The 25,271-nt window shown below is 37.3% G+C and overlaps 1 protein-coding gene and 2 long non-coding RNA genes across 3 annotated transcripts in view; 1 reads left to right on the forward strand and 2 right to left on the reverse strand.

Annotated features, from left to right (window-relative positions):
• LOC141583736 (uncharacterized) overlaps window positions 1–25,271 on the forward strand; it is a 43,310-nt gene that overhangs the window by 13,516 nt on the left and 4,523 nt on the right. Inside the window, exon 2 of the long non-coding RNA XR_012516596.1 lies at window positions 5,354–5,563. This is a non-coding gene — a long non-coding RNA (uncharacterized LOC141583736). The remainder of the gene's footprint in view (window positions 1–5,353; window positions 5,564–25,271) is intronic.
• Window positions 5,529–9,871, reverse strand: LOC101033780 (interferon alpha-5). Its single transcript, XM_074394928.1, is given in 1 exon segment — window positions 5,529–9,871. A coding segment is annotated over 1 exon segment (573 nt). The 5' UTR covers window positions 8,454–9,871; the 3' UTR covers window positions 5,529–7,880.
• On the reverse strand, window positions 14,511–23,836 carry LOC141583735 (uncharacterized). Its single transcript, XR_012516595.1, has 2 exons — window positions 18,141–23,836; window positions 14,511–16,818 (listed from the first exon to the last, which is right to left on the reverse strand). It is a non-coding gene; the product is annotated as an uncharacterized LOC141583735 (long non-coding RNA).

Below are 25,271 nucleotides of genomic sequence, written 5' to 3' on the forward strand. Positions count from 1 at the left end.
AAATAGAGCATGGAAAAACAATAGAAAAAATTAACAAAATTGAGTTCGATTTGTGAAAAAATTTACAACTTCACTAGATTAATGAAGAAAAAAGAAAACGCAAATAACAAAAATCAGAAATTAGAAGCGATTACAACTTATGATGCTAAACACTAAGGCTCATAAGAGAGTCCTATAAACAAATTAAACACCAACAAATTATATAATCTAGAAGAAATGAATCAATTCCTAGGAACATACAGCCTATCAAGACTAAATCATGAAGAAATAAAACATATGAACCAATGTATTACTTATGAGGAGACTGAATTAATATTCAAAAACCTACCCAACTCTACCAGAAAAAAAAGCCCATGATCATACGGTTTCACTGGAGAACTGTACCAGCCATTTAAAAAAGTATCATCAATTCCTCTCAATTTCTTCCAAAACACTGAAGAGATTTCCAATATCATTTCAGAGATTTACAATCATTCACAGATTCCCAATATCATTTCATAAGACTGTCATTACTCTGAAATCAAAACCAGACAAGGACACTACAAGAAACAAAAACTGTAGGCTGAAATCCCTGTTGAATATTTATTTATGCAAAATTCCACAACAGAACGCAAGCAAACCAAATTCAATCGCACATTAAAATGATAATACGCTATGACCAAGTGAGACTTAGTTCTGGGATGCAAAGACAGCTCAATGTATAAAAAAATCAATCTACATAACATACCACATTAACAAATGAAGGAGAAAATGCATGATCATCTCAACAGATGCAGAAAAAGCATTTGGCAAAATTCAATCCCCTTTCATTATGAAAACCCTCAATGAAGTAGAAATGGATGGAAATGGCCTCAAAGTGATAAAGGCTGTATGTAAAAAGCCCACAGCTAACATTGTACTCAATGGTGAAAAATGGAAAGCTTTTCCTTTAAGATCAGGAAAAAGTCAAGTTTGCCACTCTGACTGCTGCTATTCAACATAATACTTGAAGTTCTAGCTAGAGGAATTAGGCAAGGAAAAAAAATTAAAAGGCATCCATTAACAAACCTCTCACCGGCGTGGTGGCTTACACCTATAATCCCAGCACTTTGGGAGGCCGAGGTGGGTGGATCACGAGGTCAAGAGATGGAGACCATCCTGGTCAACATGGTGAAACCCCGTCTCTACTAAAAATACAAAAATTAGCTGGGCATGGTGGTGCGCGCCTGTAGTTCCAGCTACTCGGGAGGCTGAGGCAGGAGAATTGCTTGAACCCAGAAGTAGAGGTTGCGGTAAGCCGAGATCATGCCATTGCACTCCAGCCTGGGTAACAAGAGCGAAACTCCATCTCAAAAAAAAACCAAAAACTAAAAACCTCTCACCTTTTCTTGTTGCCTCCCCTTCTACAGCCTCTGGTGGTAACTAGTCTTCTCTCTACTTTTATGACATTCACATATTTAGGTCCACATATCAGAGACATTATTCAGAATTTGTTATCTGTGCTTAGCTTATTTCACATAATATAAAGTTTGCTAATTTTATCCAGGTTGTCATGAATGACAGTATTTCAATTCTCTTATGGATGAATAGCATTCCATTGTGTATATATATGACTTAAAAAAAATCAATTTATCTGTTGATAGGCACAGCAGATAGGTTGCTTTTATATCTTGGCTATTATGACTAGTGCTGCAATACACATTGGAGTGAAGATATGTCTTTTACATTCTGATTTTATTTCCTTTGCATAACTTATCAATCTCAGTAATGGAATTGTTAGATCATATGGTAGTACTGTTTCTAATTATTTGAGGACTATTCCTACTATTCTACATAGGAGAAATAAGTTCTGGTGTTCTCTTGCACAGTAGGGTAACTATAGTTAGTAATAACATATTGTAGATCTTAATATAGCTAGAAGAAAGGATTTTGAATGTTATTACAAAAAAAGACAAGTGTTTAAGTGATGGATATGCTAACTACACTTGTTTGATTACTACACAATGTATACTTGCATCAAAATATCATACTCTACCACATAAGTATGTTCAATTAATATGTGACAATTAAAAATAAAATAAAACGTTAAAAAGGAAACTATATGTAATTGGTAAATTATAGGACATGAGCATACATATTGATTTTTTTAAGTTTAATAAAAAGTCTATCTGATGCTATATTTATTGAACACATATCAATGCCTAATTACTAGAGATATTGCTGAGCCCTATGGAGGAAGCAGAAGTTTGCAGCTGGCACTGGAGTCACCCTTGCCCCTTCCAATTCTCTCAAGCTGAGACAGCATCAAGGTCACCCATTCTGGGAACACTGATGTTGGCTACATTTCCATTAGAGAACATAGTGCTGTCAGAATTCACTTCAATCTTCTTTCCTTCTCATCACAGTGATTTGAACAATTGACTTAGGGTTCCTGTTGGAATTGTTCCATCTCTTGAGAACTGTCTTTAAGTTCATGATGTGCATTTTGGGTCATTAAATGAATGAGAGCCCTGCACCTTCTGCAGTGTCTCCTAGTGGAATTAGAACTTGAAACCTTCTGAATAGAGGCACAGATGAGATTCTGCACCCAAAGGGCTATTAAGAATGCAGAAACTCATCTGTGCCTCTATTCAGAAGGACAGGGGCTGTCTCCTTTTACCATGGTTGTGCTGGATTGGACTTCAATGGGTATTGACCCCTGCAGCTCATTAATCACCGGACAGGAAGGCTGGAAACAAAGTCAAGTTCCTACCATTGCTTCTGAGACTAAAACAAAAATTGCTGTCTCCAGCTGTTGCTGCATGGTAATCCATCACTGTGTCTCCTAGACATGGGGGCACTAATCTCTACTCTCTGCATCCCCCTAGATCTGCTAGATGTGCCTGGGCTGGGTTGAGGGCAGGGGAAGTAAAATCAAGTCCACAGTGGGATGTGGGTGGGGCAGGCAGCACTGTGCCACCTACCACACCCCTGCACAGCTCAGTCTAGATCTGCTGCTCAGTTCCCCAACATGCTAGAATATATAATGAACTAATAACTCCAAGATATAAAACAAGGTATGGCTATCGAGATTTCTAGGACAAGGTGACAGTACAGAGCCAAGTCATAAAAACTTTGCACTCTGAAAAGATAATGGAAAAAAAATCAACAAAAGAATAAAAGAGGTCATAATATTTGAAATCTTTATGCTATTACAAAGACAGAGCTAGGTTTATGAAAGAAGGAGAAAAGTTTATGAAAGAAAGAAAGGAAGAAAGAAAGGAGGGAGGGAGGAAGTAGGGAGGGAGGGAAGGAAGGAAGGAAAGAAAGAAAAGAAGGAAGGAGGGAAGTCTCTGTGCTCAGTAATTGAGTTTGGAATCATATATATATATATATATATATATATATATATATATATACACATATATGATGTTAATATGGCAGAAAGCAGTTTTTAGTAAATGGTTCTAAAATGATGAATTGGGAATAAAGGCAGAAATCAATGTAAAATCTCATTCTATACCATAGATAATAGCAAAATCTTGGTGGAATGGAGACTTGACCATAAGATTAGATTTTTAAATAAAGAAGAGGTGGCCTGGATTATAATTGTAAGCTCAATGAAAAATAGCTAAACTACAAAAATTACGGTGGTTATTTTAATGTACAAATATTTCTAGCTTCTTTCTATTAAACAGAACATGGCTACAGAGACTTATCCTAGTAAGTTGATGGAATGGAGCCGAATCTTAGGATTTACTTACCTAGAAACAAAAAATGTAAGAAAATTATGTGAAATACGTAAAACACACAAACCAGCATCAAAGAATGGAAGGGGAATAATATTTGAAAAGTGTTAGGACATTAATTAGAAGGGGGGGCAATGTGCTGGTTAATTTTATGTGTCAACTTGCCTAGGCCAGGGTACCCAGATGTTTGGCTAAACATTCTTCAAGGTGTTTCTGGAAAGGTATGGTTTAGATCAGATTCACATTTAAATTAGTAGACTTTGAGTTAAGCAAACTATCCTCCATAATGTGGTTAGACTTCCCCCAATCAGTTGAGGGCCTTAATAGGGAAAGATATACCTCCTCTTCCGAAGAGGACATTCTGCCAGCAGACTACCTTTGGACTCCAATTGCCACTTTGACCAGGGTCTCTGGCCTGCCAGACTACCTTACAGATTTGAATCTGCCAAGATTGCACAATTATGTGAGCCAGTTTCTTAAAATAAATCTCTCTCTCTACATCCTCTTTGTTCTGTTCTCTGGAGAAGCCTCAAATATACAGGCTGGGAAGCTATGCCATGTCCACCTCCTAAATTTCTTCATCCTCCTCTCTGGAGGACAGAATAAGACTACAAAGGACAAAATGTGTTGAACTTTTTCCAAGGCCCTGGGCAATTCCTAGTTTGAAAGCAGCAAATCCAAATGTTGAGTGTACAGCCTAAGGAAAGGATTCAAGAGTCCCCTCTACAGTTGCAGCGCTTCCCTCCCTGCTACCTCAGCAATTCCTACACTTCCTGGTGAAATATCTTCATGAAAATATGGTGCCTAACATAGGAATGCCTCTAAAATAATACCAAATTTGATATATTTGAATAAATAAGTCACTCTAGCGCTCAGGTAAAATGATACGATTCTTTAACTTTCCTCAGCTTTTCTGAAACTTCTCTTTTTTGCTACCTAGGCAGTGCTTTTACTATTAAGTGAAAGAGATGTCAAAATTATTATTCAAAGTGACACTGGAAATATTCTTCTATATGTTAATATTCAAAGTCTGATATTAGGGAAGAATCTGTGAAACTAAGATTGTACTGTGGAGAGTTTAATGCACCCTATTTACATGAGGTTTTTTTTTTATGATGACCATTGAGTTCCATGCCAAGACTGGCAGCTCTGCCTATCCCTTGGAGTCCCAAAGTATGTGGAAGGGGTGATTCTAAGGAGGGTAGACTGCTTTGCACAGTAGGCTCTAGGCAGGGGTACAACTCTCTCTGTTTCTGTAACTACCAATACTAAGGAGTCCTGCCCTGCCTGAAACTGGAGAGTGACTGTCTTTGTAAGGAAAGTAACAGGGTAAGAAAACAGGCTTATGACAACATTAGAATCTGTTCTTGCCAAAAAGTAGCCTTTTTTTGCAGCATAAAGATAAATCCCTAGAAGTGATCGGTTTTCAGCATAAATCAGATATTGGCCCTCCAGTCTTGGTGGCTACCCTTGTCAGCTTTGGCTGTCTTCCCTTTAGAGGTTTCCAGGAGCCCAAACATAAACTGGATTATTGTTTCTCTTTCCGTTTCCCTAAGTTAGTATTACATCATAGTCAATGGATGTTCAGGAAAACCTCTCTTGTTGATCTTTCTGAAACGTAGAAATTTTATTTCATTTCTGCTTAGCACTTGTGTCATTTTGCTCATTTGGGAATTTACGAGATCAAAAGCACAACAGAGCAGAAAGCAGCTGTCCGAATGGGAAGGAAGTTGAAGGAATGAATGACCAGGGTCCCATGCGGAATCAACCCCAGAGATGAAGGAAATGCTGGTGTTATGGGAGTGAATCCTGGAATGCTAAGAGCCAGGGAGAGAATGTGTCAGGCATGAGAATCAGTAAGTAAACATCATGTGTCTTCTATACTTCAATCTACACGTTTGTTCTCCTGTCTCAAGTATTGTTACAAGCCACCATTCCCTCACTGCATATCAATAGGACATTTATTTGAAATGAGGAGTGACCATTTTTCAGCCTCTCTACAGATGATGACAAAATCTAGTTTTTTAGGCCAGGAGGTCAGTTACTGAAAATAGGACATAGTTCCTAAGAATTTTACAGAAACACAAATAATATTCTCACCTACAGCTGAGTGAAGAAAATAGGGAAATACCTACCATATTTTAACTCTTTACTCAATGGGAGGTACTATGGTAGGTACTTTAAACTGCATGGGTTCCTTTAATATTCTTAAGTATCTAAATATTTTGAACTGATTCTATTTATGAGAAAACTAAGGTTCAAAGAGATTAGGTTCCTTGATCAACATTGCACATATGTCCAAGCAGAATAAAATTTTAATGTCAAATTCTTTAATGTAAATTACAGGTGATTTTGTCAGTTTTGTATTTGGAATCTCTGTGAAAATTGTTAAATTTCCTTTTACTCATGAATTACACAGAACTTTTTCTTACTCTCTGAATTTATATGGTACATGTTGTATTTTCAGCTGGTTCTGACCAATTTTTTTCTTTACCGTATATTGTGAAAGAGATTATTTGATACAATTTCTTTTGTGAAGGAAGTTTATCAGTATGTTTATAATAATTCGGTTATTTTGGATCAATATAAGACTCCAGTGTTCATAAAATCTGGTAAAATTACCAATTACCAATATAAAAGAATTCTTATCATATCTACACCTACTAGAGGGCAGCAGTAAAACTAGTAAATGAATGATGTAACTTAATTAATGAAGTCAATAATTCCAGTAACCATTATATTAACAGTATGAATTTAATATTTTCATTGAATTAGTTATCTATTCTAGCCTAACAAATTAACAAAGTATCTTTGATAGTCAAGGTTGTATTAATTAAAATAATGATCAATTATAATTATAAATTATTAAATGCCATGATTCACAATAAATATATATAGCATATTCATTTAATTTGTGACTACATCAATTCTATGAAATCTATCCTGGAAAAAAAAATATTGCAGAGAAGGAAAATCTATGCACAGAAAAAATAGCCTCCATTTTTTTTTTTTTTCCAGATTTCATCCTAATTCCTTTTTCTCTCGCTGCCTCCTCTTGTTGACACTTCCACCTACTCCAATATGGTCTCTGCTGATTATTTCCACCAAAACAGCTGTCACTACAGTTCCCAGTGCCATCTATTTTACCAATGTAGTGGGCAGTTTCAATCTACACCCTTTGTGAATCCAGTGACTTCTGTTCTAAGCATGTTTATTTTTAAAAATATGCTTCATCACCTTTTCTCTGTCATGGCCATTGTCTCATACGGCCATTCCACCTCTGTTTTCATTGCAGCTCTTCTCTCCCCTTCCTTAAAGGGTTGAAGGTTCTCAGAACAAAAGTTAAGTCCCTTTCTCCCTTTATATGCTTCTCCTCACATGAGCACCTCCATTTCTGGGTTTTCAGTTACCACATATGAATCTCCAGCAATTGCATTTCTTGCAAATTGCAAATTCATACAATCAATTGACAGTGCACATTTGATGTCACATAGGTGTTTACCTGTTAACTTATAAAGGATAACTGCATTAGTTTTTATTTCCTTCCATATCTTAGACTACTTTCTGCTGAAAGAAATTCATCGATCCTTCTTTTCATTATACTATTTAACATAATTGATAGTAAGTAAAATTACTATTTGTAGGGATTTTTTTCTACAAAAATCAAAGGCACAGAAAGTAAAAACTGTATTTGTCATGTTTACCTAGATATCCTGAGGGCAGCATACAACCTGGCTTAGAAAAAGTCCATTTTTACTTATAACTTGAATACAATAGTGATGAGTAAATGACTTGCGCTAACTATACTTTAATCAGGTTGCATAATAAGGCTTAGGGTTTCATTTTAAAGACTAAACAAATACAGGAAGTTTTCTATAGTAAAAATTTATTAAACAAGGTAAAATAAATAAATATAAAAACCATGTCTCTGTTATATAATTCACAATATAAAGGTGCGCATGCTATGTGAGCAAGAATAATTTAAGTTGTATAAATAGTTAAATAAATCAATACATCTACATGGTCATCTGTAAGGCATTAGAACCTGTGTAGCTGAACAGGATATTGTTTAATACTCATGAAAACATTAGACATATTTGATTCAGTTCATGTTCTGTTGTAACGTAAATAAGAATCTTTTCTTCCTCCTCAATCTTCCTCACAAGTTTTTTGTTAAGAGAAGAATCTCATGATTTCTGTTCTGACAACCTCTCAGGCACAAGGGCTGTATTTCTTTTCTGTGAGATAGAGAATGATTCTTTGGAAGTATTTCCTTACAGTCAGTATGGAATCCTCATTCATTAGGAAAGTCTCTTCTACCTCCACCTCCTGCATCACACAGGCTTCCAGATCATTCAGCTGCTGGTAGAGTTCAGTGTAGAATTTGTCTAAATTAAAGTTTTTATTTAGTCATTCATAACTAGAGTTCAGTAGTCTCATCCCAAGCAGCAGGGTCTCATCCCAAGGAGCAGATGAGTCCTTTGTGCTAAAGAGGTTGAAGATCTGCTGGATCATCTCATGGACAGAGTTGGCTTGAGCCTTTTGGAACGGTTTGTCATCAAACTCCTCCTGGGGAAATTCAAAGTCATGTCTGTCCTTCAGACAGGAGAAAGGAGAGATTCTCCTCATTTGAGCCAGGAGGACTGTGGTCCTCCTGTTATCCAGGATGTGGGTCTGAGGCAGATCACAGCCCAGAAAACAGCTGCATAGCACTAGGGCCATCAGTAAAGTAAAGGGCAAGGCCATCGTAGATGTTACAGATGCTGCTGGGCTTCTTAAGATGGGTGACTCTGAACCCTAGGCTCTAGGTTCTCTGAAGAGCAACTTTGTGCATAGCCTTAAGTAGGGCACATACTAGTTTCAATTGTCTGAATGCCCCTCTATTTAACTTTCATGTTCTCTTTTGCTTTCTTTATGCACTCTCTATGTGGGCTTATATCAGCATTTCTCAATCATGTTTTCTTTGATTATTGCCTTTCCTTTCCTTGCCTCCAGAGCTCTGTTAGATAATTTTTCCTAATTGATTCCCTCATGATAACACATATATACTGCATATTTATTTATATATTGCATTTATATCTGTACTTTTTACATTTGAAAAAGTGGAAAATATGGTTTATTTAATGAAGAGTTATGAATGACTAAATAAAAAATTTAAGCTAAAAGTTGAAGTTTAAAGCTACTGACATTTAACTTGAATCCATAAAATTCAATTTGCTGAGTGACATTAAGTAGAATTAATTTACTGATATAAAATATTATTGAACAAGTTATACATACAAAATTGTAATCTATAAAGATACATAATACCAATAGAATAAAATATTTCAAAACTGCTAAAATTATTTATAATTAAATTATTTTCTCAGTACTTATTTACAGTGTTTGTAACTTTTAATTTTGCTTTGTACAGAAAATAATTTAAAACTTGACTGGCTGCTAGATATTCATCTAGGCATAAACATTTTCAGTACTTGACATGGTATTGATGTATTGAATAACTTTAGCAGAATTCAATAATTGTGTTTTATTCTCAAAGCCTATCACACATTCAGAAGCACTGAGGATCAAACATAAGCCACATCAGCAAAACAGCCAATAGCAACCCATATGCCAATAAAGGACACATATCCTGGCATAACTTTGGGATTGGAAAACAATGGAGAGAAAGTCCACTAATGGCATCGGTCTGTTCCACATACATTGGTAGCCCTGATCTTGTATTCATTTTGTGTGTCTTCTATAAACTCAATGTCAGTGCTGTTAGTGTGATACACAAGAAAACTCAAATGAAAGAAAATAAATATGAAAGTGTAATGATTTGCTAGAAATAAGCTTTGAAGTATCATAAGCCATTGTAAAATCTATGACTTTTTTGCAATCCCAACAATTAATTTTTGCATCTTTGGGAGCAGTATCATCCTCAATGACAGTACACAATTGGGAAAACCTCAACTGATTAAAAAAAAAAATTACTGGCATTAAAGTCTCAAATTTCCATTGAGACATTCCAGTCCTAACTGATTCTTAAAAAAACCCCATCTTTTTCTAAATATCAATAATGATATGTAAATAGTATAAATGGACAGTACAGTTGTTTTACATAATATGTAAGACACCATGTATCTTTCTTTCTCATTTCCTTTTTTTAAAAAATTAATTTATTTTACTTTAGGTGCATACTATATCTGGCATTTCTCCCCATGTTATCCCTCCCCACCCTCACTTCCCCCCACCCCCCATTGTCTCTCCCCTACTCCCCCCCTCAACTGTCCCCTGTGTGTGATGCTCCTCTCCCTGAGTCCACGTGTTCTCCTTGTTCAACACCCCGCTATGAGTGAGAACATATGCTGCTTGGCTTTCTGTTCTTGGGTCAGTTTGCTGAGAATGATGGTTTTCAGATTCATCCAAGTCCCTACAAAGGACATGAACTCATTGTTTTTTATGGCTGCATAATATTCTATGGTGTATATGTACCACATATTCTTTGTCCAGTCTATCATTGATGAGCATTTGGGTTGGTTCCAGATCTTTGCTATTATACACAGGGCTACAATGAACATATGTATGCATGTGTCTTTATAGTAGAACAATTTATAGTTCTTTGGTTATATACCCAATAGTGGGATTGCTGGGTCAAATAGAATTTCTATTTCTAGATCCTTGAGAAATCGCCACACTGTCTTCCACAATGGTTGAACCAATTTACACTCCCACCAACTGTGTAAGAGTGTTCCTATTTCTCCACATCCTCTCCAGCATCTGTTGTCTCCCGATTTTTTAATGACTGCCATTTTAACTGGCGTGAGATGATATCTCAGTGTGGTTTTGATTTGCATTTCTCTAATTACCAGTGATGATGAGCATTTTTTCATATGTTTGCTGGCCTCATATATGTCCTCTTTTGAAGTGTTTGTTTATATCCTTTACCCACTTTTGAATGGGCTTGTTTTTTCTTGTATATCTGTTTTAGTTCTTTGTAGATTCTAGATATTAGCTCTTTTTCTGATGGGTAGATTGCAAAAATTTTTTCCCATTCTGTTGGTTGCCAGTTCACTCTAATGATGGTTTCTTTTGCTGTACAGAAGCTCTGGAGTTTAATTAGATCCCATTTGTCTATCCCGGCTTTTATTGCCATTGCTTTTGGTGTTTTAGTCATGAAGTCCTTGCCTATACCTATGTCCTGGATGGTTGTGCCTACGTGTACTTCTAGTGTTTTTATGATGTTAGGTTTTATGTTTAAATCTTTGATCCATCTGGAGTTAATTTTAGTATAAGGTGACAGGTAGGGGTCCAGTTTCTGCTTTCTGCACATTGCTAGCCAGTTTTCCCAACACCATTTATTAAACATGGAGTCCTTTCCCCATTGCTTGTTTTTGCTGGGTTTGTCAAAGATCAGATGGTTGTAGATGTGTGGTGTTTCTTCTGGGGTCTCTGTTCTGTTCCATTGGTCTATGTCTCTGTTTTGGTACCAGTACCATGCTGTTTTGATTACTGTAGCCTTGTAGTACAGTTTGAAGTCTGGCAGTGTGATGCCTCCGGCTTTGTTCTTTTTGCTTAGGATTATCTTGGCTATGTGGGGTCTTTTGTGATTCCATATGAAATTTAAAGTGGTTTTTTCCAGTTCTGTGAATAAGTCATTGGTAGCTTGATGGGGATATCACTGAATCTATAGATTACTTTGGGCAGTATGGCCATTTTCACAATATTGATTCTTGCTAGCAATGAGCATGGAATGTTTCTCCATCTGTTTGTGTCCTCTCTTATTTCCTTGAGCAGTGGTTTGTAGTTCTTCTTGAAGAGGTCTTTTACATCTTTTGTTAGTTGTATTCTTAGGTATTTTATTCTCTTTGTAGCAACTGTGAATGGGAGTTCACTCTTGATTTGGCTCTCTATTTGTCTGTTATTGGTATATAGGAGTGCTTGTGATTTTTGCACATTGATTTTGTATCCTGAGACTTTGCTGAAGTTGCTTATCAGTTTGAGAAGATTTTGGGGCTGAGACAATGTGGTTTTCTAGATATACAATCATGTCATCTGCAGATAGAGACAGTTTGACTTCCTCTTTTCCTATTTGAATACCCTTTATTTCTTTTTCTTGCCTGATTGCTCTGGCTAGAACTTCCAGTACTATGTTGAATAGGAGTGGTGAGAGAGGGCATCCTTGTCTAGTGCCTGATTTCAAAGGGAATTCTTCCAGCTTTTGCCTGTTCAGTATGATATTGGCTGTAGGTGTGTCATATATAGCTTTTATCATTTTATGGTACGTTTCATCAATACCTAGTTTATTGAGAGTTTTTAGCATGAAGCGCTCTTGAATTTTATCAAAGGCCTTCTCTGCATTTATTGAGATAATCATGTGGCTTTTGTTTTTGGTTCTGTTTATGTGATGGCTTACATTTATGGATTTGCTTATGTTGAACCAGGCTTGTATCCCTGGGATGAACTCATTTCCTTTTTTAGACAAAGCAAGTTGTTGCTTTTTGCATCCCAATCAATGGGGACAAAAAGAAAACAAATGTATAAGTAAATATGATGAAAATGTAAGAATGGCAGCAATATCCCACTGGAGAAACAAAATGACAAAGTCTAACTTAGCTACATTCAGCTCAGGCAAGATAGTCATTAAAGGATGGGAAGGAGTAGAAGCAAAATTATAGAAAGGATGTAGATCAAATGTAGCAATTGGGAATGGGCTTGAAGAGAAGTAATCATTCTTGGTCCAGTAGGTATTTTGGTGAATTCAACCTTAATTGACAGTTGTGGTAGATACACCACACACAAGATGTTGTATGCAAGACAGGCAAATTTGTGACAGCACAATATTCTCTCTGGAGAATGGAGAAGTACAGTGGTATCAAGTTCTCCCCTAGTGTCAATGATCTTCATGAGATACACAAGAAAACCCAATGAAAGAACATAAATATTAAGAGATAAGGTTTTGTTAGAGGTGAGCTTCGAAGGGTCATAAACCACTTTAATATCTACTATTTGTTCACACCCCTAATAATTAATTTTTACACTGATAAATAAACTCAGAAGATCAACATTTTTCTTGTCAAAGCTTTAATAATAAGAAAAGGAATAGATGATTTCAAAGGAAATTTTCCTAAACTTAATAAAGGAAGATAATAATAACATTAATAAAAACAATAGTAAGTAGCTAAATTGTATAGTGTTTCTTGTCAATCAGGTGTTGTTCTTAGCACTGACAAAATCTACCCTAACTTTATCTAATGAGGAATACCTCATTTTTCATATTTATTGAATATTTACTATGTGCCTAGTCCTATTTAGTCGCTAGAGGTATTGGTGACCAAAGCAGATAGTGACAGGTTGCACTATTTTCCCTATGTACAGAAGAAAAACCCAGAAGCACAGGGAGCTATTGAGTTGTGGAGCCATAACCGGAACCCAGAAAATTATACTTTGAATCCTCAGCTTTTACATGCTTTCTGGAATATTTCAGGCCATAAAAACTAAAGCTGATTTCTAGACTCTGATCAATGTTTTCTAAGTAGAGTCCCACCTGAAGCATGACATGGTCTTTCTTTTCAGCTCCCTTTCTTCTGTTTCATTTTCTTATGCCTGATATGTTGCATTATGATTAAGAAGGGCCTCAGTTTACTTGCATATGTTATACAGTAGTTTTGTCTTCTTGGGAACGTATCTTCATAAGCTTGAAAGCACTTGTAAAACTCTGTTCACCCGAGTATTACATTAATAAGTAGCACCTTGAAAAACTCAGCATGTGTTTACCCTTTATTCAAATATCCATAAAGCTTTAGATTTGTTTGGCACAACCTTAGTAAGACTAAGTCATGACAAGGCTAGAGATATGAGTTAAGTAAGAACTAAGCCAATAAGCTAAGGCTCAGAGCTCAGGGAAACCACATTTAGAAGAGTTCGCTAGAAGGATTAAAGGAGGGAAGGGAAGCACTTTTGGAGAAATGAAGAGAGTCCAGCCCATTAGAGGAAGAGGACTGAGATGCAAAAAGGCTCTGAGTCATTTGGCTTGCCAGCTAATTGATGCCTTTCATGTTGTAGGCCAGCAGAGTTTGCTGCTGTGTTAACTTTACCCCCTTGCTTTGAGGAACTGGGATGACATGATGGGCAATATCTGCTTAGAACTAAAGAAAAGTGTTGGGAAAAAAATGTGTTTGCATAGGTGGGAAGTAATTTGGCAAAAATGAGCATAGAATTGGAGCAAAGTTTGACTTCAGGCTTCCATTTCTTGGTGTGTCTTAGATATGATAGTTACCTATCCTTATCCTGTAATTATTTCTATGTTCTTGTCGCACACAGAAAATACGAATGACGTTATCACCATCCATTTTACATGTGATAATAGTGTCCGTTTCAGTTTGATTTCCAAAATTTGGAATGTAGTATTCAGAATGTCCCTTCAGGTAGATAAACCAAGATTTTGGAATTTAAGTTCTTAGTCAGATTTTTTGCCTGGTAATGTTTTCATTCTTTATACATGACTATATTCTCTTTTTCTTTTTCAACTTATTATTGTGATTTTCCATGGCTGAAAGTCAAGATTGTCCCATTTCCAATTCCCCTCTCTCCACAAATTATATATGTATATATATGGCTCTATATACTTAAATTATATGTAACATAAAGTTTTATATACTTATTATATTAAACATATAATACATTTTTAGTTATGTATTGAATACATGTTGATATAATTATATATACATTTTTTTATAGTCTGTTTCATTCTGATTCCGTTTCAGCAAATTTCTTCTGCTCCCTGATTTTAAGAGAAAAAGACAATAATAAGTCTTATCATGTATTTATTTATTTATTTATTTTTAAAATTGCATTTTAGGTTTTGGGATACATGCGAAGAACATGCAAGACTGTTGCATAGGTGCACACATGGCAGTGTGATTTGCTGCCTTCCTCCCCTTCACCTATATCTGGCATTTCTTCCCATGCTATCTCTCCCCAACTCCCCACCCCCCACTGTCCCTCCACTGTGTGCCCCCAACAGACCCCAGTGTGTGATGCTCCCCTCCTTGTGTCCATGTGTTCTCATTGTTCAACACCCGCCTATGAGTGAGAATATGTGGTGTTTGATTTTCTGTTCTTGTGTCAGTTTGCTGAGGATGATAGTTTCCAGGTTCATCCATGTCCCTACAAAGGACACGAACTCGTCATTTTTGATGGATGCCTAATATTCCATGGTGTATATGTGCCACATTTTCCCTGTCCAGTCTATCATCAATGGGCATTTGGGTTGGTTCCAGGTCTTTGCTATTGTAAACAGTGCTGCAATGAACATTCGTGTGCATGTGTCCTTATAGTAGAACGATTTATAATCCTTTGGATATTTACCCAGTAATGGGATTGCTGGGTCAAATGGAATTTCTCTTTCTAGGTCCTTGAGGAATCACCACACTTTCTTCTACAATGGTTGAACTAATTTACACTCCCACCAACAGTGTAAAAGCTTTCCTATTTCTCCACATCCTCTCCAGCATCTGTTGTCTCTAGGTTTTTTTTTTTTTTTTTTTTTTTTTTTTTTTTTTTTTTTTTTTGAGACGGAGTTTCACTCTTGTTGCCCAGGCTGGAGTGCAATGGTGCGATCTCAGCTCACCGCAACCTCTGCCTCCTGGGTTCAGGCAATTCTCCTGCCTCAGCCTCCTGAGTAGCTGGGATTACAGGCACGCACCACCATGCCCAGCTAATTTTTTTGTATTTTTAGTAGAGACGGGGTTTCACCATGCTGACCAGGATGGTCTTGATCTCTTGACCTCGTGATCCACCCACCTCAGCCTCCCAAAGTGCTGGGATTACAGGCTTGAGCCACCGTACCCGGCGTCTCTAGGTTTTTTAATGATCACCATTCTAACTGTCGTGAGATGATATCTCAATGTGGTTTTGATTTACATTTCTCTAATGACCAGTGATGATGAGCATTTTTTCATGTTTGTTGGTCTCATGTATATCTTCTTTTGTAAAGTGTCTGTTCATATCTTTCACCCACTTTTGAATGGGCTTGTTTGTTTTTTTCTTGTAAATCTGTTTTAGTTCTTTGTAAATTCTGGATATCAGCCCTTTGTCAGATGGGTAGACTGCAAAAGTTTTTTCCCATTCTGTTGGATGCCGATTCACTCTAATGAATGTGTCTTTTGCCATGCAGAAGCTGTGGAGTTTGATTAGGTCTCATTTGTCTATTTTGGCTTTTGTTGCCAATGCTTTTGGTGTTTTGGTCATGAAGTCCTTGCCTACACCTATGTCCTGAATGGTTTTGCCTAAATTTTCTTCTAGGGTTTTTATGATGTTAGGTCTTATGTTTAAGTCTTTAATTCATCTGGAGTTAATTTTGGTGTAAGATTTCAGGAAAGGGTCCAGTTTCTGCTTTCTGCACATGGCTAGCCAGTTTTCCCAACACCATTTATTAAACATGGAATCCTTTCCCCATTGCTTGTTTTTGTCTGGTTTGTTAAAGATCAGATGGTTGTAGATGTTGTGTTGCTTCCGAGGCCTCTGTTCTGTTCCATTGGTCTATATCTCTGTTTTTGTACCAGTACCATGCTGTTTTGATTACTGTAACCTTGTAGTATAGTTTGAAGTCTGGTAGTGTGATGCCTCCTGCTTTGTTCTTTTTTGCTTAGAATTGACTTGGCTATGAGAGCTCTCTTTTGGGTCCATATGAAGTTTAAGGTGTTTTTTTCCACTTCTGTGAAGAAGGTCATTGGTAGCTTGATGGGGATACCATTGATTCTGTAAATTACTTTGGGCAATATGGCCATTTTCATGATATTGATTCTTCCTAACCATGAACATGGACTGTTTCTCCATCTGTTTTTGTCGTCTCTTATTTTGTTAAGCAGTGGTTTGTAGTTCACCTTGAAGAGGTCCTTTACATTCCTTGTTAGTTGTATTCCTAGGTATTTTATTTTCTTTGTAGCACTTGTGAATGGCAGTTCGTTCTTGATTTGGCTCTCTTTAAGTCTGTTATTGGTATATAGGAATGCTTGTGATTTTTGCACATTGATTTTGTATCCTGAGACTTTTCTTAAGTTGCTTATCAGTTTCAGGAGATTTTGTGCTGAGATGATGGGGTCTTCTACATATACAATCATGTCGTCTGCAAATAGAGACAATTTGACTTCCTCTTTTTCTATTTGAATACCCTCATTATATATACACATATATATATAATTATATATACTTAAGTATAGTTTTAAGTATTATATATACTTTGACAATATATAATTTAATATACACTTATTAAATTATACTTAAGTATTAAAAATATTAAATTTGTATATTATTAAATATATAAGTATACATAATTTAAGTATATTTATTTAAATATACATGAAGAATATATAGGCATGGTGTGGTGGCTCAAGTCTGTAATCCCAGCACTTTAGAAAGTCAAGGCAGGAGTATTGCTTGAGGCAAGAATTTACCCTCCTGGTCAACATAAAGAGACACCAGTTCAACTTTTGCCAAGATGGCCAAATAGGAACAGCTCTGGAATGCAGAACCTAATGAAAACAATGCCCAAGGCAAGTGATCTCTGCATTTCTAAATGAGGTACCAGGTTAATATCAATGGGACTGGTTGGACACTGGGTGTAGCCCAAGGAGGGCAAACCAAGGCAAGGTGGGACACTGCCTCACCTGGGAAGGGCAGTGGGCCAGAGGATCCCCCCTCCTACCCAACAGAGGCCATTGGAGACTTTACTGGATGCTCCGGCACTCCAGCTCAGATACTGCCTTTTTCCATAGTCTTTACAGCCCACAGACCAGGATATTCCCACCAGGGCTGACTGGCATTGTGGGTTTGCAGTACAAAACTGGGTGGCTGTTTTAGCTGGTGCCTGGAATGCCTGCGAGACAGAACTGCCTATTCCCCTGAAAAAAAAAAAAGGGGAACTTAAGGCAGGGAGCCAAGAGATATGGCTTGGTTGGTCCCACCCCCATAAAGACCAGCAAACTGAGACCTACTGGCTTGAGATTTTCGCAGCCAGCACAGAAGCTTGAGCTCAACCTGGGAAGGTCGAGCTCAGTGGCGGGAGGGACATCTGCCATTATTTAGGCAATTCTAACCTTGCTGGTGTAAACAAAATGGCAAGGAAGTTTACACAGCAGCTGGGTGGACCCCATGGCAGCTCAGCAAGGCCTCTGCAGACAGACAGTGACTAGCCTCCCTCCTTGCTGGGCAGGGCATCTCTGAAAAAAGGGAGTGGTTCATGAGGGACTTACAAATAAAGCCCCACCTTGCTAGGACAGAGCACCTGGGAAAAGGGGCAGTTGTGGATTCCACTTTAGCAGACTTAAATGTCCCTGCCTAGCAGCTTTGAAGGGAGCAATGGAGCACTGAGCACAATACTTGAACTCCGATAAGGTACATACTGCCTCCTCAAGTGGCTCCCAGACCCCTGTATATACAAAGAGATACCTCATACAGGAAAGCTCTGGTTGACATCCAGTGGCTGCCCTTCTGGGACGAAGCTAGCAGAGACGGAACAGGCAGCAATTCTTGCTGTTCTTCAGCTCCTGCAGGTGACTCCCAGGGAAGCAGGGTCTGGAGTGGACTTCCAGCAGTCCTGCAGCAGAGGGGCCTGTTGGAAGAAAAACTAAAAAACAGAAATAAATAGCTTCAACATCTACAGAAAGGACATCCACTCAGAGACCCCATCCAAAAGTCACCAACATCAAAGACCAAAGGTAGGTAAATCCAAGAAGATGGGAAGAAACCTGCACAAAAAGGCTGAAATCACCAAAAACCAGAACACCTCTTCTCCTGCAAGGTATCACAACTCCTCACCACAAGGGAACAAAACTGGATTGAAAAGAGTTTTGACAGAAGCAGGCTTCAGAAGGTTGGCAATAATAAAGTTCTCTGAGCTAATGGAGCATGTTCTAACCCAATGCAAAGAATCTAAGAACCTTGAAAAAAAGGTTAGATGAAATGCTAATGAGAATAAACAACTTAGAGAGGAATATAAATGAATTGATGGAGCTGAAAAATACAGCACGAGAACTTCGCAAAGCATACACAAATTTCAATAGCCAAATTGATCAAGCAGAAGAAAAAATATCAGAGATTGAATATTAACTCAATGAAATAAAATGAGAAGTCAAGATTAGAGAAAAAAGAGTGAAAAGAAATGAACAAGTCTCCAAGGAATATGGGATTATGTGAAAAGACCTAATCTACATTTAATTGATGTACCTGAATGTGACCGGAGAATGAAACCAAGGTGGAAAACACTCTCCAGGATATTATCCAGGACAACTTCCCCAACCTGGCAAGGCAGACCAACATTCAAATCTAGGAAATACAGAAAATACCACAAAGATATTCCTTAAGAAGAGCAACCCCAAGGCACACAATTGTGCGATTCACCAGGGTTGAAATGAAGGAAAAAATCCCAAAGACAGCCAGAGAGAAAGGCCGGGTGACACACAAAGGGAAGCCCAGCAGACTCACAGCAGATCTCTCAGCAGAAACCCTACAAGCCAGAAGAGAGTGGGGGACTATATTCAACATCCTTAAAGAAAAGAACTTTCAACCCAGAATTTCATATCCAGTCAGACTAAACTTCATAAGTGAAGGAGAAATAACGTCCTTTTCAAACAAGCAATTGCTGAGAGATTTCCTCACTACCAGGCCTGTCTTACAAGAGCTCCCAAAGGAAGCACTAAACATGGAAAGGAACAACCAGTACCAGCCACCTCAAAAACATAGCAAATGGTAAACACCATCAACACAATGAAGAAACTGCATCAACCAATGGGCAAAACAACCAGCCAGTATCAAAATGGCAGGATTAAATTCACACATAACAATATTAACCTTAAATGTAAATCGGTGAAATGCCCCAATCAAAAGACACAGACTGGCAAACTGGATAACAAGTCAAGATCCATCAGTGTGCTGTATTCAGGAAACCCATCTCATGTGCAAAGACACACATACACTCAAAATAAAGGGATGGAGGAAGATTTAGCAAGAAAATGGAGAGCAAAAAAAAAGCAAGGAGTGCAATCATAGTCTCTGATAAAACAGACTTTAAACCAACAAAGATCAAAAGAGACCAAGAAGGGCATTACGTAATGGTAAAGGGATCAATGCAACAAGAAGGGCTAACTATCCTAAATATATATGCACCCAATACAGGAGCATCCAGATACATAAAGCAAGTTCTTAATGACCTACAAAAAGACTTAGACTCTCACACAATAATAGTGGGAACTTAAACACTCCAGAGTCAATATTAGATCACAGAGACAGAAAATTAACAAGGATATCTAGGACTTGAACTCAGATCTGGACCAAACAGACCTAATAAACATCTACAGAACTCTCCACCCCAAATCCACAGAATATACACCCTTCTCACCACCATATCACACTTACTCTAAAATTGACCACATAATTGGAAGTAACTCACTCCTCTGCAAATGCAAAAGAATGGAAATCATAAGAACCAGTCTCTCAGACCACAGTGCAATCATATTACAACTCAGGATTAAGAAAATTACTCAAAACCACACAACTACATGGAAACTGAACAACATACTCCTGAGTTACTACTGGATCAATAATGAAATGAAGGCAGAAATAAAGATGTTATTTGAAACCAATGAGAATGAAGACACAGCATACGAGAATCTCTAGGACACATTTAAAGCAGTGTCTAGAGGGAAATTTATAGCACAAAATGCCCACATGAGAAGTGAGGAAAGATAGAAAATTGACACCCTATTGTCACAATTAAAAAACCAGAAGGGCAAGATTGGACAAATTGAAAAGCTAGCAGAAAAGAAATAACTAAGATCAGAGTACAACTGAGGAAGATAGAGACATAAAAAATCCTTAAAAAAATCAATGAATACAGGAGCTGTCTTTTTTTAAAGATCAACAAAATAGATAGACTTTTAGCCATACTAAGAAAAAAGAGAAGAAGTGAATAGATGCAATAAAAAATGATAAAGTGGTTATCAACACTGATCCCACATAAATACAAACTACCATCACAGATTACTACAAATACCTCTATGCATATAAACCAGTAAATCTAGAAGAAATGGATAAATTCCTGGACACTTACACCCTCCCGAAACTAAATCAGGAAGAAGTTGAATCCCTGAATAGAGCAATAACAAGGGCTGAAGTAGAGGCAGCAATCAATAGCCTACTAACCAAGAAAAGTCCAGGTCCAGACAGGTTCACAGCTGAATTCTACCAGATGTACAAAGAGGAGCTGGTACCATTCCTTCTGAAACTATTCCAAACAATACAAAAAGAAGGAATCCTCCCTAACTCACTTTATGAGACCAACATCATCCTGATACCAAAACCTGGCAGAGACACACCTAAAAAAGAAAATTTCAGGCCAATATTCATGATGAACATTGATGCGAAAATCTTCAATAAAATACTGGCAAACCAAATCCAACAGTGAATCAAAAAGCTTATCCACCATGATCAAGTCGGCTCCATCCTGGGGATGCAAGACTGGTTCAACATATGCAAGTCTATAAATGTAATCCATCACATAAACAGAAGCAAAGACAAAAACCACACGATTATCTCAATAGATGCAGAGAAGGCCTTCAACAAAATTCAACAGCACTTTGTGCTAAAACTCTCAATAAACTAGGTATCAGTGGAAAAGATCTAAAAGTAATAAAAGCTGTTTATAGCAAACCTACAGCCAATATTATACTTAATGGGCAAAGCCTGGAAGCATTCCCTTTGAAAATTGGCCCTAGACAAGGGTGCCCTGTGTCACCACTCGTATTCAACATAGTATTGAAAGTTCTGGTCAGAACAGTCAGGCAAGAAAAAGAAATAAAGTGTCTTCAATTAGGAAAGGAGGAAGTCAAATTGTCTCTATTTGCAGATGACATGATTGTATATTTAGAAGACCCCATAGTCTCAGCACAAAATCTCCTAAAACTGATAAGCAACTTCAGTGAAGTCTCAGGATACAAAATGAATGTGCAAAAATCACAAGCATTCCTATACACCAATAACAGAAAAACAGAGAGCCAAATCAAGAGAGAATTCCCTTTCACAGTTGCTACAAAGAGAATAAAATACCTAGGAATACTAACAAGGGACATGAAGGACCTCTTTGAGGAGAACTACAAACCACTGCTCAAGGAAATAAGAGAGGACACAAACAGATGGAAAAAAGTTCCATGCTCATGGTTAGGAAGAATCAATATTGTGAACATGGCCATACTGCTCAAAGTAGTTTATAGATTCAGTGCTATCCTCATCAAGCTACCAATGACCTTGTTCACAGAACTGGAAAAAACCACCTTAAACTTCATATGGAACCAAAAAAGAGCCTGAATAGCCAAGACAGAAGCAAAAAGGACAAAGCTGGAGGCATTACACTACTTGACTTCAAACTATACTACAAGGCTACAGTAATCAAAACAGCATGATACTGGTTCCAAAATAGGGATATAGACCAATAGAACAGAACAGAGGCCTTGGAAGTAATGCCACACATCTACAACCATCTGATCTTTGACAAACCTGACAAAAACAAGCAATGGGTAAAGGATTTCCCGTTTAATAAATGGTGTTTGGAAACTGCTTACCCATGTGCAGAAGGCAGAAACTGGACCCCTTCCCTACACCTTATAGAAAAATTAACTCCAGATGGATTAAAGATTTAAACATAAGACCTAACACCATAAAAATCCTAGAAGAAAACCTAGGCAATTCATTCAGGACATAGGCATAGGCAAGGACTTCATAACTAAAACACCAAAAGCAGTGACAACAAAAGCCAAAGTAGAAAAATGGGATCTAATTAAACTTCAGAGCTTCTGCACAGCAAAAGAAACTCATTAGAGTGAACCAGCAGCCAACAGAATGGGAAAAAACTTTTGCAATCTACCTATGTGACAAAGGGCTAATATCCAGAATCTATAAAGAACTTAAACAAATTTATAAGAAAAAAAATACCTCATCAAAAAGTGGGCAAAGGATATGAATAGACAATTTTCAAAAGAAGTCATTTATGCAGTCCACAAACATAAGAAAAAATGCTCATTATCACTGGTCATTAGAGAAATGCAAATTAAAACCACATTGAGATACCATCTCACACCAGATAGAATGGTGATCATTAAAAAATCAGGAGACAATCAATCCTGGAGAGGATTTAGAGAAATAGGAATGCTTTTACACTGTTGGTGGCAGTGTAAATTAGTTAATCCATTATGGAAGACAGTGTGGTGATTCCTCACGGATCTAGAAATTGAAATACCATTTGACCCAGCCATCCCATTACTGGGTATATACCCAAAGGATTATAAATTGTTTTATTATAAAGACACATGAACATGCATGTTCACTGCAGCATTGTTTACAATAGCAAAGACTTGGAACCAACCCAAATGCCCATCAATGATAGACTGGATAAAGAAAATGTGGCACGTATATACCATCAAATACTATGCAGCCATAAAAAAGGATGAGTTTATGTTCTTTGCAGGGACATGGATGAAGCTGGAAACCATCATTCTCAGCAACCTGACAGACAAACAGAAAACCGAACACCACATGTTCTCACTCATAAGTGGATGTTGAGCAATAACACATTGACATGAGTGGAACATTATACACTGGGGCCTGTTGGTTGGTGGGGGAGCTAGGGGAGAGATAGCAAGGGGCGGGGGGATTGGGGAGGAATAAAATTAGGAGAAATACCTACTGTAGGTTATGGGGGAGATGGATGCAGCTAACCACCATGGCATGTGTATACTTATGTGACAATCCTGCATGATCTGCATATGTACTCAGAACTTAAAATATAATAACAATAATAATGATAAAAAGAGACACCAGCTGTACTGAAAAATAAAAAATTAGCCAGGCATGGTGGTGCACACCTGTAGTCTCTGCTATTTGGGAGGCCAAGGTGGGAGGATCACTTGGGCCCAGGAGTTTGAGGATGTAGTGAGGTATGACAGCACCACCGCACTCCAACCTGAATGAAAGAGTAAGACTTTGTCTCAAAGAAAAAAGGAACATATATTTATATATCACATACATGTTTTTGTACATTTAAAATATATGTAAATATGATATATAAAAATTTGTATATATTTTATATATTTTAATTATAATTATATACTTCAACATATACTTTATATAGAATTATAATATACTTTTTACAATATTTACTTTATATGTATTTAAAAATGTATATATAAAACTGTATGTGTGTATTCTCTATATAAGTATATCCATAGATTAATATTTATATAATACTATATTCAGTTATTTTCAAATCACCTTTGTTGTTGTTTTTTTTTAGAGTTGAGTTAAACAGTTGTAAAGACTAGGAAAGTGGTTTAAAAAATATTTTTTACTTGGAACTAAAAATAATAATCGATGGTGATTTGAAACTGATTATGAGTAAATGGATTATTTTATTTATTTATACTATTCACAGAGCTGCCATTTTCTGTCACAACTTGCGGAGACAAGGGTTCCCTGGAACGAGCTTCAAGGGGGCTGTCCAGTTTTTCTTCGGTGCCAAGGCACTACTCTGACAATGGGAACCTGGGCTCTGCTCCTTCACAGTCTTACAGACAGTCCTGTTTCTTAGAGTTTCCATTTGGGGGACATCACTGTGCTAGACCTCAGGAATGTCAGGGGAGCAGCAGTCAAAGCTTCTCTTGTCTGGACTTGGTTGAACATTAACTACATACAGGATTATGTTATTTATTATATTGAAATTAAAGGTAACTATCATTTACCATGTTCAGATTCTCAGCCAGTAATTTGCAAACTTTATTTTATTTAATCTTTATAATTTCCTATGTGACAACTATTAAACTTATCTCTGTTTTGAAGAAGACGAAAGGAAAACCTGATGCTGTTTAAAGCTAGTGGCAATTTCTACTGTCTCTCAATTTCCCTCTTCATTGGCTTTGAGTGCTTCCTCTTGGCTACACTGAGCTTGTTAGTGTTTAATTAATCACAATCATGTCTTAAATGCCAGAATTTCTGGAGGCCTGTTTGGCACAAGGAATTAGTCTATCTGAGAAAGAAAGTACACATCTGTTGTGCCTGGGACATTGGCAGATTGCAAATTGAGAAATGAAAATCAGTAAATGCCTTCTCTGTGTTAATAGGCTCATTGGAAATCCCAGGGAGTTGAAAAGGAAACTTAGATTTGGACCCAATTTCAGTCAGTTGGGTCTCATATACTAATATGTTGCTTCAAGCTTATAAATATTCATTTAATTCAAAAACTTTCCTTTCTGCTTTGTTTATCAATGTATTGAGTCATTTTTGCTAGATTGTGTTTCAATAAGAAGAAGAAATTGTACTTTTTGGTTTGTTTTTAACAGAGTCTCACTCTGTCACCCAGGCTGGAGTGCAGTGGCAGGATCTCAGCTCACTGCAACCTCCGCCTCCTGGGTTCAAGTGATTCACATGCCTCAGCCTCCGAGTAGCTGGGATTACAGGTATGCACCACAATGCCCAGCTTATTTTTGTATTTTTTCCGTGTTGGCCAGGCTGGTCTCGAACATCTGACCTTAGGTG

This window comes from Saimiri boliviensis, chromosome 2 (assembly GCF_048565385.1).
Source record: "Saimiri boliviensis isolate mSaiBol1 chromosome 2, mSaiBol1.pri, whole genome shotgun sequence".
Taxonomy (NCBI): domain Eukaryota; kingdom Metazoa; phylum Chordata; class Mammalia; order Primates; family Cebidae; genus Saimiri; species Saimiri boliviensis.